This window comes from Sinocyclocheilus anshuiensis, unplaced genomic scaffold, assembly GCF_001515605.1.
Source record: "Sinocyclocheilus anshuiensis isolate Anshui unplaced genomic scaffold, SAMN03320099.WGS_v1.1 scaffold454, whole genome shotgun sequence".
NCBI classification, from domain to species: domain Eukaryota; kingdom Metazoa; phylum Chordata; class Actinopteri; order Cypriniformes; family Cyprinidae; genus Sinocyclocheilus; species Sinocyclocheilus anshuiensis.
Genome location: NW_015548217.1, coordinates 1,553,827 through 1,570,007, shown reverse-complemented (window position 1 = coordinate 1,570,007; position 16,181 = coordinate 1,553,827). Strand labels below are relative to the sequence as shown.

The following is a 16,181-nucleotide window of genomic DNA, read 5'->3' as shown; positions in this document are numbered from 1 at the left end:
CACACACACACACACACACACACACAGATCCGTCAGCCGTCTCACCAGCTCAGAGGCGGTGAAGGTGCGCTTCTCCTTCCTGAAGATGAGCAGGTCTCGCACTCCCAGCGCACTGAAGAAGTCTCTCCATCCGCTCGCGTCTCGGTCGGCCCTCAGATAGCAAGCGTCAAGCAGCACCCAGTCCACACCTACCAAAGAGACACAACTGCTTATGAAACGGCTCTGTCGCATTGCATAACGCTCCGTGCTCATGTACATTTCATGCTTTTCTAAGTCCCTACAAAAGACTTTCCAAGGGTGAATCAATTATTTGGGACAATCACAGACTTAGAACTTTATTCCATTGCATATGCTGATATTTCAAGTAGGTGCACTTTTTGAATCAGAATATCACATCTAAATATGCAAAATCAGTCATCAGTTATTTCAAGAATTGGAGTTTGCAATATTATAACATTTAAATATTAAAATCCCATTGTTACAACTCTACACTATTTTGTTTAAAGGGGTCCTATTCTGCTCTTTTACTAAGTCTTGATTTTGTTTTGGGGGTGTACTAGAAATAAAAAATCTCCTTTTGAAGTGGACTTTGAGCTTTGTAACTTTGCAGATCTTTTTTATGCTCAAACAGCAACATTACAGACCAACTAAAGTTGAAAAAGTGAAAAAGCATAATAGGACCCCTTTAAATAAATAAAAAATAAAAATCTTTAAAATTGTAAAGTTGCTACAAGTGAATTCAGCCATCACAACACTATAATGTACAGTTTAAAATATGTTTTACACTTAAATATTGTTTTTATTGAACCTTTTTTTAATTTATTAAAATAAATAAACCTGCTTTATTTTAAGGTTTGAGGTTAGGGTTTGGCTTAGAGTTACTTGCATGTAATTATGCATAATTTATTGTTATTATAATAGTAAGTACAGGTAACATGTTAAACAAGGACACCTTAAAATAAAGTGTTACCAACAAAAAAAATGTTTTAACTTTTTTTCTTTGTAATTCTTTGTGAATAGTTTTTTTATTGTGTTTACCGGGGAGCACACTGGGAAGGTGGATGTTGCCGTACTCTTTGGAAAAGTGGATTTTGTGCTCGGCGGGGCAGAGGAAGCCCTTGTTAGTCAGCACAGGGACGTTTGTGATGAGGCTCCTGTAATCCTGATCCTGAGAGTGCAGTTTGATGAACACCAGGTAGCTGATGACGATGTCCTCGGGCTTTTTCTAGAAGGAGAGTGAATTAAATAAGAATATGAGGAACATTCATAATAGATGACAGCACAATGCATTTCACACGCTTGATTCGGTTTTAAACATCCTGAGCGGAATCACCCAAGTACGTGTAAATCTTATTCCAATTTGGCTGTAATTCAGTTTAAAAGACACAGACTAAGCAAGCTGAGCTGTAAGAAAAGATCATGTGAACTACAGATGCACGATATATATATATATATATATCTGTACCTTATTGGTTACTGGCCAATATTATACTTTTATTATTTAGCCGTCATCTACACTCAAAAAATATTTAAATTTAAGATTTATGTATAAGGTTTGCATATAAAATTTCCATCCATTTGGAACACACATATTTAACAATAAACTTAATGTGACATTTGTCAGTCATACATAAATAAAAAGATCAGATTTCTGCATTCAAAAAAAATCATGGCTTAGTTTATTAACTAGTTACATCTATTTGATTGTATTTAAATAATCATATTTTCAAAACGCATTTATTCAATTTGCTTAAAATCTGTTCATTGTGAAAACAATTCAATTAAAATTTGCAATAAATTAAATATTTCAGTTAAATAGTATGAACGTGGTTAAAATATGACTGTGGAACAAGCAATACTGAAATTAGTTCAAATGTATGAGAAATTGGATATGCACATTTTACATGCAATTAAAATAGATAAATCTTGGTCTAAATGCTCAAAGTTAATATTTAAAAAAGTAATAATTCATTAGCACCGTTAAAAATAATCTTTTGTAAATTTCAAAACGAATATCCATATTCAAATTTCATACTGTCCATTGCTATGTTTTGAAACCCAAATACTTTTAAAACGACTGATTTTAGTGTTTATTTTTAATGTAATGAGACAAAACAGTTAACATTTTAAATGTATTTAATAAATTCATACATTTTGATTTTAATGAATGCAATTGAATTAATTACATTTTAACTTATAAATGTACATTTCAATTGTTATAAATTGTATCATACCGTGAAAATACTCGTCTTATCAGTAGTCCAGAATTGTAATCACTAATATCAGTTTTTAGTGTTTTATTTGTATTGTATTTAGACAACATATTATACATTTGAAATTTAATTTAATTTACTAAATTACTAATTACTAAATGAACACATTTTTAATTAATTACATTTTAAAATTGCATATGAATTTTACATTTTAGTTAATACATCTTAAATGTTTTAAACTGTATAATACCATGAAAATAATTATTGGCTTATCAGTACAGTCCAGAATTTTAATATCATGCATCCATAATGTGAACCACTGGAAGCTCAAACTAATGATGTGGAGTTACTTAGAAAGGCCTGATGGTCTTTTCTTATGAAGCAAACGCAAATGGTTTAATTAAATAGAGCTGGTTTGGCTCAGTGGTTAAAGATTTGGGTTGGAAAAAGTGGAAAGTGTGTAGGTTCAAACCCCATTAGAGACATTACTATTGGACAGCCATTCATGTATTAAGAGCGCTTTGGATAAAAGTGTCACCAAAACCAGGAGAAGCATCTCTGACCTCCCAGGCTTTGCTCCTGAGCAGCGGGTAGATGTGCTGCTGCAGGACCTGCTGCGGCTCCAGCTCATGGACGTTCAGTCTCCGGAGCAGCTCCCGCACCTGCGAGTTTCCCAGTTCATCCAGAGACGCCAGCAGCCGCGGCTCCACGATGTTCAGGTCCTGGTAGAGAGCCTGCAGATCTACAGAGTCAGGAAGCATGAGTGCACACGAGCGGCTGCGTGACCCACTTCCCAGACCCTCTGGGCCCCAATACTGATGTTTAATTCATCCCTTCCCTGCTTTTAGCAGATGTATGTGACTCTACCTGACACACAGCGTCAGCATGGCTCGTTTCCATTCAACTCAATTCATATTTTCACCAGACGAATCTCTTATGACTTATCTGACAGCAGCCATAGAAGAAAAACGGCTCGTTTATTAACGTTCAAAAGAAAGCGCGTGTGGGAGTTTGCTTCAAAACTGAGATTAGAGGTAAAAGTAAAGATTTTAGAGGACAAATTCATCTCAACCTGGCGTTTCATTCACAAAACTATCCCTTTTTTTGACTGCAGTGACGCACGTAGTGACTTGCTCGAGCGCGTTCTCTCCTGTGACTCACTGTATTGGTTCAGGAAATAAGCAGGAGATGAAGAGGATCGTTCATTTTGCAGACAGCTCCAGAGAATCTGTCCACATACAATAGCAGACATGAAAAGCAACTGCTGACTGAATACAAGACTTAATAAACATTTAAGCAACAAGAAATTATTTTAGATTAGCCAGTTCTACAGAAGCGAAATAAACGTGAATGTCAAGCATGCATGTTTGATCTTCCATTGACCATATTTGATATGCTCTATGCATGTGTGTTGATCATGGTTATATATGAATAAAGGCCTAAATTAAATCTGAATATCATATAAGAGTGTTTATATCTCTTCAGAAGACTTTTATTAAACCGCTGCATTTATATGGATTACTCTTACAATCTCTTCCTCAACTTTCTGAAGCATCAAAGTTTTTTCCCCATGGACTTTCAATGGAGGAACTGAAATTTCGAATGTTTCACTAAAATATCTATCTCTTTATGGTTTATTGATATATTTAATCTATAAGAAATATTGAGTTTAAGGATGGCATGATACCATTTTTTCATGTCCGATACAGATGCCGATAGTGCAACCTTGAGTATCTGCTGGAACCAATCTGAGATATATACGTGTGTGTAAAAATATATATACTGTATATATATCTTATTTACTTATTTATGCAAAAATATTTATCTATAAATACATGATTAATAAAAACAATTTTCATTGTTGGAATTGAGCAAAACCAGGCAATATTCACATTATTGTAATAATGTAACAATATTGACTTCTTGTTCATTCAGTTGTTGTAAATCAATATCTCATTTGCAATGGTACAGGTATTGGGGACAAAACAGCACTCATGCTAGTGTGACATTGCTAAACTGACATAAATATAAGAGGGTGATTTTTTTTGCCCTCACATATTGAATTTTAGGCTCATAAAACTGCATTCTAATAGTCATCCTGCATCATGTTCATCAGCAACCGCATCAATGTAATATGACAGACAGGTCTGGATGGGACGGCTGCATTTAATGCCTTTATTAGGCATTAAATGCCTTTATTATTTAATGACATTATTTTTTTCCTTAATTTGTCACACCAGATATACATAGCCTATGTCAAGAAAACTGTATGAAAGGTTCCACTGCAGGACTGGAATATTGAGATGCTGATGAATTACCTGTTTGAGCTTGCAACACATCACTGAGAGGAAAGAAAACTCCCTCTGAACTCAGAGAAACCACACTGCCGTTGGCCAGAGGGATCATGGGAACGTCTTTGAGGGACTGGAGCAGGGCGTCAACTTCATACTCCGACTCCAGCGCACGAAAGTTACACACCAACAGCCTGGCCAGCTTCTTCAGATCATGCTCTGAGCAGAAAAAACAAACATACGATCATAAAACTGCTGATCAGTCAGAACCTGCAGGTTTCTGCACACAATCACAGCAGAAGATACCTGTCTTGAGCCGGCCGTGTTGCACGAGCTCTCTGGCCATGGCGCAGGTGACGGTGATGATCTCGACGGCTCTGAGGCGATGAACGCCCAGCGCGGTTAGCAGCGAGCCGGAGAGACGCGACTGCAGCGCAGGATGCAGGTAAGACAGACTCAGGCTTCTGCACAGATCCTCTCCTCCAATCACGTCCTGGATCAGACGGTCCTGACACACGGCGAGCTGGGAAGGCTGCTTGAACTCCACTCGGCCCTCTAAAGACAGAGGCATCAGTTTATGCTTTAATCACTGTAAATATCAGCTTGGAGCAAAATGAACAAAAATGCCCCACAAATATAAAGGGCAAAAACTAAATCTATTACGTCTGTTGCGATTAAAACTAAATGTGAAAATGAATGAAAACTGTCGATTTTTTTGAGATAAAATGTTGTAATTAACTATGGCAGAAAAAAAAAACAGAACTACAAGAAGCAACGTCAGAATTCAGAGGAAAAAAGTCAGAACTGCGAGACATAGTCATATTTCTAAGGGGGGAAAAAAGCACAATGGCGAGATGTAAAAAGTCTGAATTGTGAGAAATGAAGAGTTTGTCAGAATTCAGAGTTTATATCTTACAATTCTGAGAAAACCTAAATTGTGATATAAAAAGTCGCAATTATCTTTTCTGATTTTTTTTATCCTGTGGCATAAACAATCTTCTATATAGGAACCTTCTCTCTGAATATAATTTATTCCCAGTTTGAATAACCGTTTTTTGTCATGCTATTAAAATAACTCATGCGAAGCCTTGGTTTTCTAATGCATAAAAGGCAATAAACTAATTGATAAACAGTTCTTAGCTTGTTTTGTCTGTGCAGAGAATGTGACGTGCCTTTTTCCCCAAACACATTTATGTATTTAATTAATCAACATATCAACAGCAATAATCGACAATAATGATTTTTGTCATAATATTGCAGCCCTACCCTGTAATGAGTTCCTTTTTTTTAATTTTATTATAATTTAATTTTTTAATTAATATGCTTTATGCAGGCTAATTACATTATGCAGCTGTTGTGTAAATACATAAATGCCACCTTTGAGCAGCACTGATTGATTGAATTATTTGGTTAAACTTGTTTCTATCATGACAACTCTCGGAGGGATTGGCATGGTTATGTACATGACAATGTTAATGTATTTGGTCTTGGCGGAATAGATCTGCTACGCTGCTGCTGCGGCAGAGCAAGAACCGAGACTTGCTACTGTAAAATACATCCACAACATGCTGCTGTGAGCATGTAAGAAATACTGCTGCTGCAAATATAACATACATGAAATAACCCCCATATAGCGTACATGAATCACTTTGTAGCAGATCTATACAGGTGGAGCTGGGGAAGGTAAATACATAAATGCCACCTTTGAGCAGCACTGATTGATTGAATTATTTGGTTAAACTTGTTTCTATCATGACAACTCTCGGAGGGATTGGCATGGTTATGTACATGACAATGTTAATGTATTTGGTCTTGGCGGAATAGATCTGCTACGCTGCTGCTGCGGCAGAGCAAGAACCGAGACTTGCTACTGTAAAATACATCCACAACATGCTGCTGTGAGCATGTAAGAAATACTGCTGCTGCAAATATAACATACATGAAATAACCCCCATATAGCGTACATGAATCACTTTGTAGCAGATCTATACAGGTGGAGCTGGGGAAGGTAGAGGGTTTCTGAAGCAAGCTGCAACTGCTACGGCAAGCACTAGTCATATATTTGAATGTTGTATGTATTTGAAAAAAAAACATTGCATACATTTAATAAGGTAATTGTAACATTTTACCCTAACAAAGGTAAAAAAAAATGCCGATTAAATCAATTCCAAGGGGCAAATATTATGCGTTAAAGGAAACTCTGGTACCTACCGCTGTCCTCTTTGGCAGGAAGGGAAGCTTTGCCCTTCAGCAGCTGAATGATCTGATTGGCCACTGGGTTGAAGAAGTCCAGGATCTCACTTGGTTGAGGGATGAACTGCATGAAGTAACAGAGGCCGCCGAGCCCGCTGAACTCTGGGTGTTGCTGTGGGATTGACATTGCATGTGTTCATTAGGGCTAGAAATGTTCATTTGGATGCCGCATAAAGAAAGCCAATGCCATTTTTTTGTCTTTTTTCATGCTAAAAGCAGCTCCTTAAACAGACTGTGAGCCTTGACCTTCATCTGAAGCTGGAGTTTAAATGCAAATGCATGCAAATTAATGGAGGAACATCATATTCCACTCCGTTCTTACATTGAAGACATCCATGGCGTGTACAAACAGCTGCGGGATCTCAGAGCGAAGCCACTGGTTCCAGGAACTGTCCCTGTCCACATCCTCTCTGGAGGAAGGGATGTCAAAATCACCTACAACGGGGTACACAGCGTGACCAATGTTATCATAGTATGTATATATCACAGTATTTTCTGATTGCACTTTTATTTAATTTAAAGTTTCGGTGTGTGTTGTCGTCTAGTTTTTTTGTTTAGTTTTTATTAGGGTTTTTTTTATATGTCTATATGAACAGTTTTTATTAATTTGTATTTATTGTCAGGGTTATTATCATTAACTAAACCCTAACTAAATCTAAAACTAGAACTAAAGACAAAACCATAAATGTTAAGTACTTAACAAATTTAACATGAAACTAAATAAAATAAAAACAAATGTATTTGATTTCAGCTTGATTTCAACATTAAACCTAATAAAAACTATATAAATATTAAAAGAGATAACTAATTAAAATGGCAAAAACCACACACACATATATATATATATAATTCAAAATATGAACCATAATACGATAAAAACTATAAATAATACGAATGACACCAAAATAACACTGGTTATTAGTTTTAGTTGATTTAGTTATTTTATTACTTCAAGTTAAACTACACTAACTTAGCAATTACCTAATGTGTGACTGATGTGACACTCAATAAACATGACAACATCAGGTAGACGGATAACCGTGATGCACATATGCACGTGTCAAACCTTGGATGATGAAACGGAAACCGAAGCTGCGAAGTGGAAGAAAGGCAAAGACAGGCTGTTTCTGAGGCTTCACATCACAGGGAGACGAGCCACTGAGCTGGAACGCCAGAGCCAATTCTGTCGACTCCACGTCTTCTTTAATCTACTCAGAAACACAGACACATGCTGAAGACAAGCAGTGAATCATGTGTCAATGTCAAGGTAGAAACTAGAGACATCAAGATTTAAAAAAAAAAAAAAAAAACATGCTGAAACATCCTGTTATATAACTTTTTCTATAATTATATATAATATAGGAATGCAACTATACTATTTTGGCTAAATAAAAATATTTTTTTTTTTTATAAATTAGGCCTTGGATGAAATAAATAAATAAATGTACACGGAAAAGTTCTTTATTTTTTGTAATTTAATTAAAAAAAAAGAAGACTTTGAAAAGAAAAATATTTCAGTTTGTGTGCAATGAATCTAGAATATAAAAGAAGTTTGCTTTTTAAATTAAATTACAAAAAATAAAGAACTTTTCCATTATATTCTATTTTTTTGAGATGCACCTGTATATATATATTTATTAAAATGAATCATTAAGTGCTTCAAGAGCATCTCTAAATTTAAGCATCACATCATTATAATGTAGAGTACAAAAAAATAGATATTAATTTAGAGATTCTGAATTACATTTAGCAAGGTTGTTATTAAGGTTATTAAGTGATCATTCTAGGACGACAAATATAACTTACATGTATAAAACAGGGAAAAATGTAATTAATTTCCTCTAATTTATAAATTAAAAAAATGAATTAAAAAAAAAACAGAGTTTGGGGTCTGTAAGATTTTTTATTTTTTTGTAAGATTTGTTGAAAGAAGTCTCTTCTGCTTTACAAAGCTGCATGTATTTGATCAAAAATACAGTAAAAAATTTTAAATATTATTACAATTTAAAATAGTGGTTTTCTATGTGAATATATAGTAAAACATAATTTATTCCTGTGATCAAAGCTGAATTTTCAGCTTCATTACTCCAGTCCACAGTGTCACATTCAGAAATCATTCTAATATGCACATTTGCTGTTCAAGACACATTTCTGATTAATATTAATGTTAAAACAGTTGTGCTGTTGAATATTTCTGTGAAAACCATGACACATTTTGTTTTTCAGGATTCACAGATGAATAGAAAGTTCAAAAGAACAGCGTTTAACTGAAATAGAAATCTTTTTTAACATTATTAATGTCTTTACTGTCACTTTTGATCAACGTTTTAAAATATCTCAACAGTTGCAGTTAGTTGTTTTAGTGTGTACTAGCCTTTAAAATGCATTTCTGTGTCTTACAAAGTATGTCTCAAGTCAACAAAGTACTAAAACTAGAGGTAAAATAAATTTCATAAAGGAGACGGACAGAAAGTGCAGTGAATCTCTGCTGCTTCTGAGAACAAAGGGAACAAACTGCACTTTACTAATCAGTTTGAATGAGACGAGAGCGAAAAACACTTCGTTCCCCAGAGGTATAAAGCACAGAACACTTGCATAACGTCCCCAAACACATTAAAGCAGCGTCTTATAAGACGCCATGTCATGAGAACCGAACAGAGGCCAATTAAAAGATGGTAAAACTGGGACAAGGACACAGGTAAACAATACAGAAGCAAGGCTCGCTTCTACCCTTAGATTTAGTGCATTTCCCCATACATGAGGAAATAAATGTGCGCAACACTTGCCTTTTTAGGATAAAGCATTCTCTTGATCACTAGCCAACGCTCTTCTCCACCAGTGTGTGCCACTTCCAGGATGTTATGGCTCAGATCACGGCGCGTCATCGACACCAAACGCTTCTCAGCCTGAAGATTAAAGCACTTGTAAAGTCTGACATATGAAATAATAGTCAAAATACAAACAAAACATGGACAAAATATCATTGATGCATCAGGCTTTTTTGGCTGTGATATATTGAGCTCAGTTTTATTCAGAAACTCATATTGAGCACAAATATGCAATTTGGTGCAGATGCTGATATTTATATGATTAAATTCTGATGCTTGTGAATCAATAAGATCTTTATAATAGTATAGCAGATACTTAGGTGAAATTATATAAATCAGTCAGTACTCTATATCTCCAATAATATGTCTAGTAAGATGAGATTTAAATGATCAAAACATAATGCAATCCAATGATGATTGAGAGATGAACAAATAAATGTTCCAGATTTGAGACGCACTGATTTTTCTAAAAAGTTATTGATGGAGAATCAAGTAAAGCTGAGCTGCTTCAGTCCAGTAAGTGTTCATCTGCAAAAATATTACTACAGTTATTCTGACGTTTACCTGATAAAAATCAGTAAAGATTTGCCAGAGAAAAGACACATGAAGCAGCAGCTGAAGCTGGACTAAGTACAATTACACTAAAAGAGCTTTTACTTGATAAAAAGCTTTAAAATATCAATCAGACGACAGAAGGCATGGAGTAGATTGTGTGTGACAGCTTTAACAGTTTCAAATATAATACAGCAGGCTTTCTAGGGTTAATAGGAGGAGCTGTTTTGGGGTGGTGATGCATGAAGCAGGTCTTCACCTCATTAAAGATGGTGATGGAGCGAAGGCGATGGAGGAAGAGCAGGAGAGAGGGATGAACGTCATGGAAGAGGTTTTTAGTCTGGTAGCTCTCGGAGCGCAGGGGCAGGTGGATCTTTGTAGCCCATCTAGAATAAAAATAGACACCAAAGAGCCGTTTCATAACAACAACGCAAACAAAAAGGCAACTGTGATGTCTGAACTTTAGTAGCTTTAAGCAGGTTGCAAACCAAAACAGCCAACATAAAATAAAATTCCTAAATAAAATAATACAAATAAAATAAAAAATATTTTAATAATATTAAAAATTAAGTAAATATTAAATACATTAAAAAATTACATAATTTAATTAATTAAACAAATAAATACATTAAAATATATTGAAAATTAGAACGTTTTTTTTAAGTTGCACTGTTTTATGGTGTCCTTGTTACAGTGTAATTATACATTTAAGTACTGAGCAATATTAATTAACTACATGTACTTACTATTTGGAGGTCGGTTTAGGGTTAGTTGCAAGTAATTATGCATAATTTACAGTTATTACTAGAGAAAGTAGATGTAATGTGGACAGTAAAAGTGTTAGACACATTTTCTGGCCCTCGGTTTCACAGACAAGGCTTAAGCCTAGTCCTAGACTAAAATGTAAATCTGAGCGGTTTCAACTGAAAGAAACGTGCACTGACTGATCTTAAAACATGTCAGTGCCTTTGTTTTGTCTTAAGATGCACACCAGTAATGCTTTTTTCTAAGGCATGTTTATAAAAATTACTTAAATGTCCCAATTGAACTATGGGCTAATCCTGGTTTAGGCTAAGCCCTGTCTATGAATCTTGTGGGTTTGTTTAACCTCTGCTCTGCAATCTCTCTGGCGCCAGCGCTCCCTGGCCGCTCCTGCTCGACCCAGTGAGGCAGGATGTATCCCATGGGGCCGCTGTTCTTGTCAAATCGGATGTGGAAACCATTGGAGTGGATCTCAGGACAGTCGGTGACTTTAAAAACTGATTTAAAGCCAATGCCCTTTTGACCTGTATAACAAAACAAAGTGCAGGGTTGTGTGTAAAACACCACAGACATTGTTCATTTAGATCGGTCTCTTCTGGTCAGCTGATTTCAAAAGGAGGGACTCTTATTTCATTAATACATGCATCAATCACTATGACAGACTGTTAGCGTGCTGATAAAGCACAAAAAATATACTATTATAGTTTTCATTAATATTTTGAATTACCTTTTATATTTTCCATTTCCATTTTAGTTATATAGTAGTGTTTTTGACAATTTTATAATTTATATATATATATATATATATATATTAATGTCTATATAGCTTTTATTTCACTTATAGTTTTTATTTTTTTTTTTTACATTTTAGGTAACAATAATAACAGTCTTTCAGTACTGATATTAGGACAGTGTTTACAAATTGGGGCTACATGATATTAAAGTGTGCAATTTAATTGATATATAAATGTGTTTAAAAACTGACTAACATACATGATTGTTTCATGATCTTTAGCCAATTAATACAATCATCGGCACATAAGCACCAGGGTTATTATAGTTATAACTAAAACTAAAACCATAAAAAAAAAATAATAATTGTACTTTTACTGAAACAAATTAAATATAAAAAATTAATAATAAGCTAGTTTTCAGCTAGCTGACAAGACAACATTTCTCATTTGCATTTAGTTTAACTAAATGTACAAAAACAACTAACTAAAATAATAATAATTAATTAAAAAAATGGAAAACAAAATACAAAAACATGCAACAAAATTACTAAACCTTTAAAATGAAAATAGAAAAAATAAAAAACTATTTTTAAAACTATAATATAATTAATACTAACATAACACTGATACGCACTGAATTAACAGTCATGTGCCAGTCTATTCTGTTATTTTTATTACTTTGTAACTTCTTGAAATATTAAACTCGTGATATGCAGATCATAATCTGTACATTTGTGATTTTATTTCGATATTTTGTGCAGCCCTACCGCAAACGCACTTCGACTGTGGTTTGTGGAATGTGAACGAAACAGGCTTTGGACAAAATAGTTCCCAAGGCATTTTAGCACAACCACACATGGATAACAAAACAGCACATAATTAAAGTACCGATGTAGCCATATTTGTGTTTTCCTTTGGTGCTCCGGCCCACGTCACAGATAGCACGGACGTTGTTCTCCTCAAACCCACACTCGTTGTTCAGGATGGTGATGCAGTCCTTCTCCACCACAAAGGCCAGCGCCGGCTGCTCTCGGCCGTCAGGATAGCAGTTATCATCAGCGTTCTGCACACACAAACATCAGCTTCAGTAAGCGCTGCACGATTCTGGATAAACTGAGAATCACGATTTTTTACATCTCAAATAGAGATCACGATTCTCCCACGACTCTGAACTAAACAAAATAATGTGTGTGACAACATATTAATTGCTGCAGTCTATTTAAAAGTGTTTTGAATGAATTATTAGGCATTTATATAAATATTAGTGCTGTCAAACGACTAATCGCAATTAGTCGCATCCAAAATAAAAGTTTTTGTTTACGTTATGTGTGTACTGTGTATTTTATTAGGTATGTGTGTGTGCTGTGTATATTTATTATGTATATATAAATACACACACATGCACATATATATTTAAGAGAAATATGTTGTTTATATTTTAAATATATTTATAAATAAATATAAATTACATAAATGCAAATATATACATGTAAATATTTTCAAAATATATACTGTATATGTGCAAAATGCCTTCTTTTATGTTCCACAAAAGAAAGCAAGTCATTCAGGTTTGAGTAAATGATGACATAATTTAAGTTTTTTGGGTGAATTATCCCTTTAAAGTTTTTTTTTTCCCTTTTTTAAAAAAATATTCAATAATACTCTAAATGAGAAAATAAAACTGCCAGCAGGTGGCGGTAAATGTCTTTATGAGTTAGTCATTCATTCGATTCGTTCAAATGGCTGATTCATTTCGGAATTAAGTAAACGGCTCAGTTTATTAGTGCATTAACTGCGTTAAAATATTTTAATCGGGTTATTTTTTCATAACTAATTAATTACGTTAACGCTTTAAACTTACAGCCCTAATATATATATGTACCAATTTTTTATTTTAAAATGATGAAAAAGTGGTTTGAATGAATGATTCAACGACTCACTCATAAATACATCACTTGTTTCATTACTGGATGAATCAGCGTTCATGAACGAATCTCTTGAATGAATGATTCTGCGACAAATAAATGTTTTCACTTGTTGACACCTAGTGACGAAACGCTGTAATCGAAACAAACATTACTTAAAGCGCCAGTTCAAAAGGTGATTTGCTCTATTTTGATCGCTACCATAGACATCAACATCACTAGACTAAAACTAAAATTAAAACAGGCCGCCAAAAACAACACTAGACAACCTGTTTCTTACCTAAACATGGCAACAGCAGATTTGAATGATCCGCTAAGAATTTTTCAAAGGTTGCTGCTCACCTGAATGAGCTCCAGCACGAAGTGTGTGTCTTTGCTGTAGAGTTCAGTGGAGAGCCGCTCCAGACTGCGGCCCAGTCTCGCCTGCTGCTTCCTCATCAGGTTCTGACCTTCCTCGTTCAGCTCCACGCCGATGCCGAACTCCGTTTTCCTACAGCATCAGCAGCAACAGCATTAGCACCCAGCTAAATTCTGAAAGAGTGTGTAAACTAAGGGCTGAATGAACCTGATGTCCTCTATGACGGCTCGGTGCTGATCCAGCTCGGCGTTCACTTCTTCATCTGGATGATCAGCAGTCGTCGAGTTTTCTCTGTCCTCGTCCTCACTGCTGTCGGTCTCTTCAATGTGTTCAGACACCAGCTCGTACATCTGCTCCTCTTCATCATCATCATCATCATCATCACCATCATCGTCTAAAAGAAGAAACAATGCTTTCAGAATACAGTGCTTATTTTATTATTTTATTTCATTTTTAAGCCATATTTTTTACACATTTTAGCATTATTTATTTTCTGTTCTTTCATGTCATTATCCCACATTTTTCTACCCGTTTTTATCACTATTTTTATTTCACGACACAATTTTCAACATTTTTATCATTGAATTTTTTTATTGCTTTATTACATTTTTAAGCCATATTTTTCTAAACATTTTATCTCTATTTTTATTGTTTTATTTCAAGCCGCACTTTTCTACACATTTTTATCACTTTAGCTTTTTAATTTTATTTTTAACCCATATTCTTCTACACATCTTTATCCTTTTTCTTTGTTTTATTTTAATTCATACCATATTTTTCCATACATTTTTAATCACTATTTTTATTGTTCTTTGAGTTAGTTTTCAGACATTTTTTTCTACACATTTTAAACACTTTTATTTCAATTTTACTGTTTTTTTTGCACCAAAATCATGACCACTTTCTATTCTCTTACTGAACCTAAGAATTAAACAACAGACATTCAGACTTGATTTAACTTTTGATTTAACAGCTCCAGGTTTATCATGTGACTTCATCACACCATTTATGAAATATTACAAACATTATAATTAACTGAATGTCAAAGTGTAATAAAACAATCATGCACAAGAAAAGACAAAAACATCAAAAAGTGGGCAGTCTCACCCTGCTGATGGTCTCTTCTGGGGCTGCTGGAGGAAGTGCTGAGCTCTGTTTCCTCCTCATTATCCATCTCATTCTGACTCAACACTGAAGACATGTCACTCATGGAGTCCTCCACCACAAACTGCACAGATTGCAAGGTGTTTGATAAACAAACTATAAATATGAACATATATAGTTGTGTTGCATTGCTTCTGCGTTGTCTGAAGAATATCATTTATGACTTGAAATTAGGTCTGCATGATGCAGGGAAAAAAGTATATATATATATATATATATATATATGGCTATGAAAAATAAATAATAACAATATATTATTTACCACTAATTAAAATATTAAAATTAATAAAAGCTACATTTGAAATATTAGTACTGTATTGTCTCACTGTAAAAATTATTTTAAAAGGAGTATTTATTAAGAATAATATTATATTTTATTTTACATTAATGTAACTGTAAAATTACAATACTGATATTTATGGACGCCTTCATTTTAAATTTTTCAAGCATTGTTGACAATCAAACTTTTATTCTGAAAGAAAACCTTCTCCTTTGTCATTTCTCAATATAAGTTTTATTTAGATTATTTGTTGTTGAAATGAGATGAGAAGACTGTTACTGTATATCGTATCCTTTTGGAAACGTTTAAAAGCATGCATTGGTAAAGGTGCCAAAAGTTAAAATGCTCATCATTAAGCCCAATTTTGGTGCTTTCAAAATCCAGTTGGAAACACTGTTGTGCTCAAACAGACTAGAAGGGCATCCAAACCTTCTTGATCTCTGAAGGCAGTTGAGGAGGAGCTGGCAGAAGCACTTTGTCGTTGAAGTGGCTCCTCCATTCGGTGATTCCCAGCAGGAGCCCCATCTGATGCAGTTTGTTCAGGTAGCGTGTGTGTGAACATGCAGCGTCCAGCAGCAGTGTTTTCGATCTGGTCTGACCGAGCACTTTAGACAGCGGCTCCAAAAACACCTGCACAGCGTCATCAGAATCGCCAAAGCATAAAACACACATCCCAATGCGGACTACAGAATCAGATCATCATTAGTGCTCTGCCAATATGGGTGTTTATAATGGCCTGATATAATGATTGTGATATAATGACCAATATTAATACTAAAAAAAACGTGTATATATATTTTTTTTATATATACACATATATA

At 34.5% G+C, this 16,181-nt stretch overlaps 1 protein-coding gene across 3 annotated transcripts in view; it reads right to left on the bottom strand.

Annotated features, from left to right (window-relative positions):
* LOC107653992 (uncharacterized) overlaps nucleotides 1-16,181 on the bottom strand; it is a 52,438-nt gene that overhangs the window by 18,980 nt on the left and 17,277 nt on the right. For all 3 annotated transcript variants that reach the window (XM_016440852.1, XM_016440851.1, XM_016440853.1), the window contains exons 17-32: nucleotides 15,790-15,990; nucleotides 15,024-15,144; nucleotides 14,124-14,310; nucleotides 13,901-14,048; nucleotides 12,522-12,696; nucleotides 11,246-11,423; nucleotides 10,397-10,523; nucleotides 9,544-9,663; nucleotides 7,824-7,965; nucleotides 7,080-7,192; nucleotides 6,716-6,869; nucleotides 4,811-5,059; nucleotides 4,532-4,723; nucleotides 2,777-2,955; nucleotides 1,039-1,225; nucleotides 46-188 (exon numbers count right to left, since the gene is read on the bottom strand). In XM_016440852.1, the coding sequence (XP_016296338.1) occupies nucleotides 46-188; nucleotides 1,039-1,225; nucleotides 2,777-2,955; nucleotides 4,532-4,723; nucleotides 4,811-5,059; nucleotides 6,716-6,869; nucleotides 7,080-7,192; nucleotides 7,824-7,965; nucleotides 9,544-9,663; nucleotides 10,397-10,523; nucleotides 11,246-11,423; nucleotides 12,522-12,696; nucleotides 13,901-14,048; nucleotides 14,124-14,310; nucleotides 15,024-15,144; nucleotides 15,790-15,990 (2,616 nt within the window). The remainder of the gene's footprint in view (nucleotides 1-45; nucleotides 189-1,038; nucleotides 1,226-2,776; nucleotides 2,956-4,531; nucleotides 4,724-4,810; nucleotides 5,060-6,715; nucleotides 6,870-7,079; nucleotides 7,193-7,823; nucleotides 7,966-9,543; nucleotides 9,664-10,396; nucleotides 10,524-11,245; nucleotides 11,424-12,521; nucleotides 12,697-13,900; nucleotides 14,049-14,123; nucleotides 14,311-15,023; nucleotides 15,145-15,789; nucleotides 15,991-16,181) is intronic.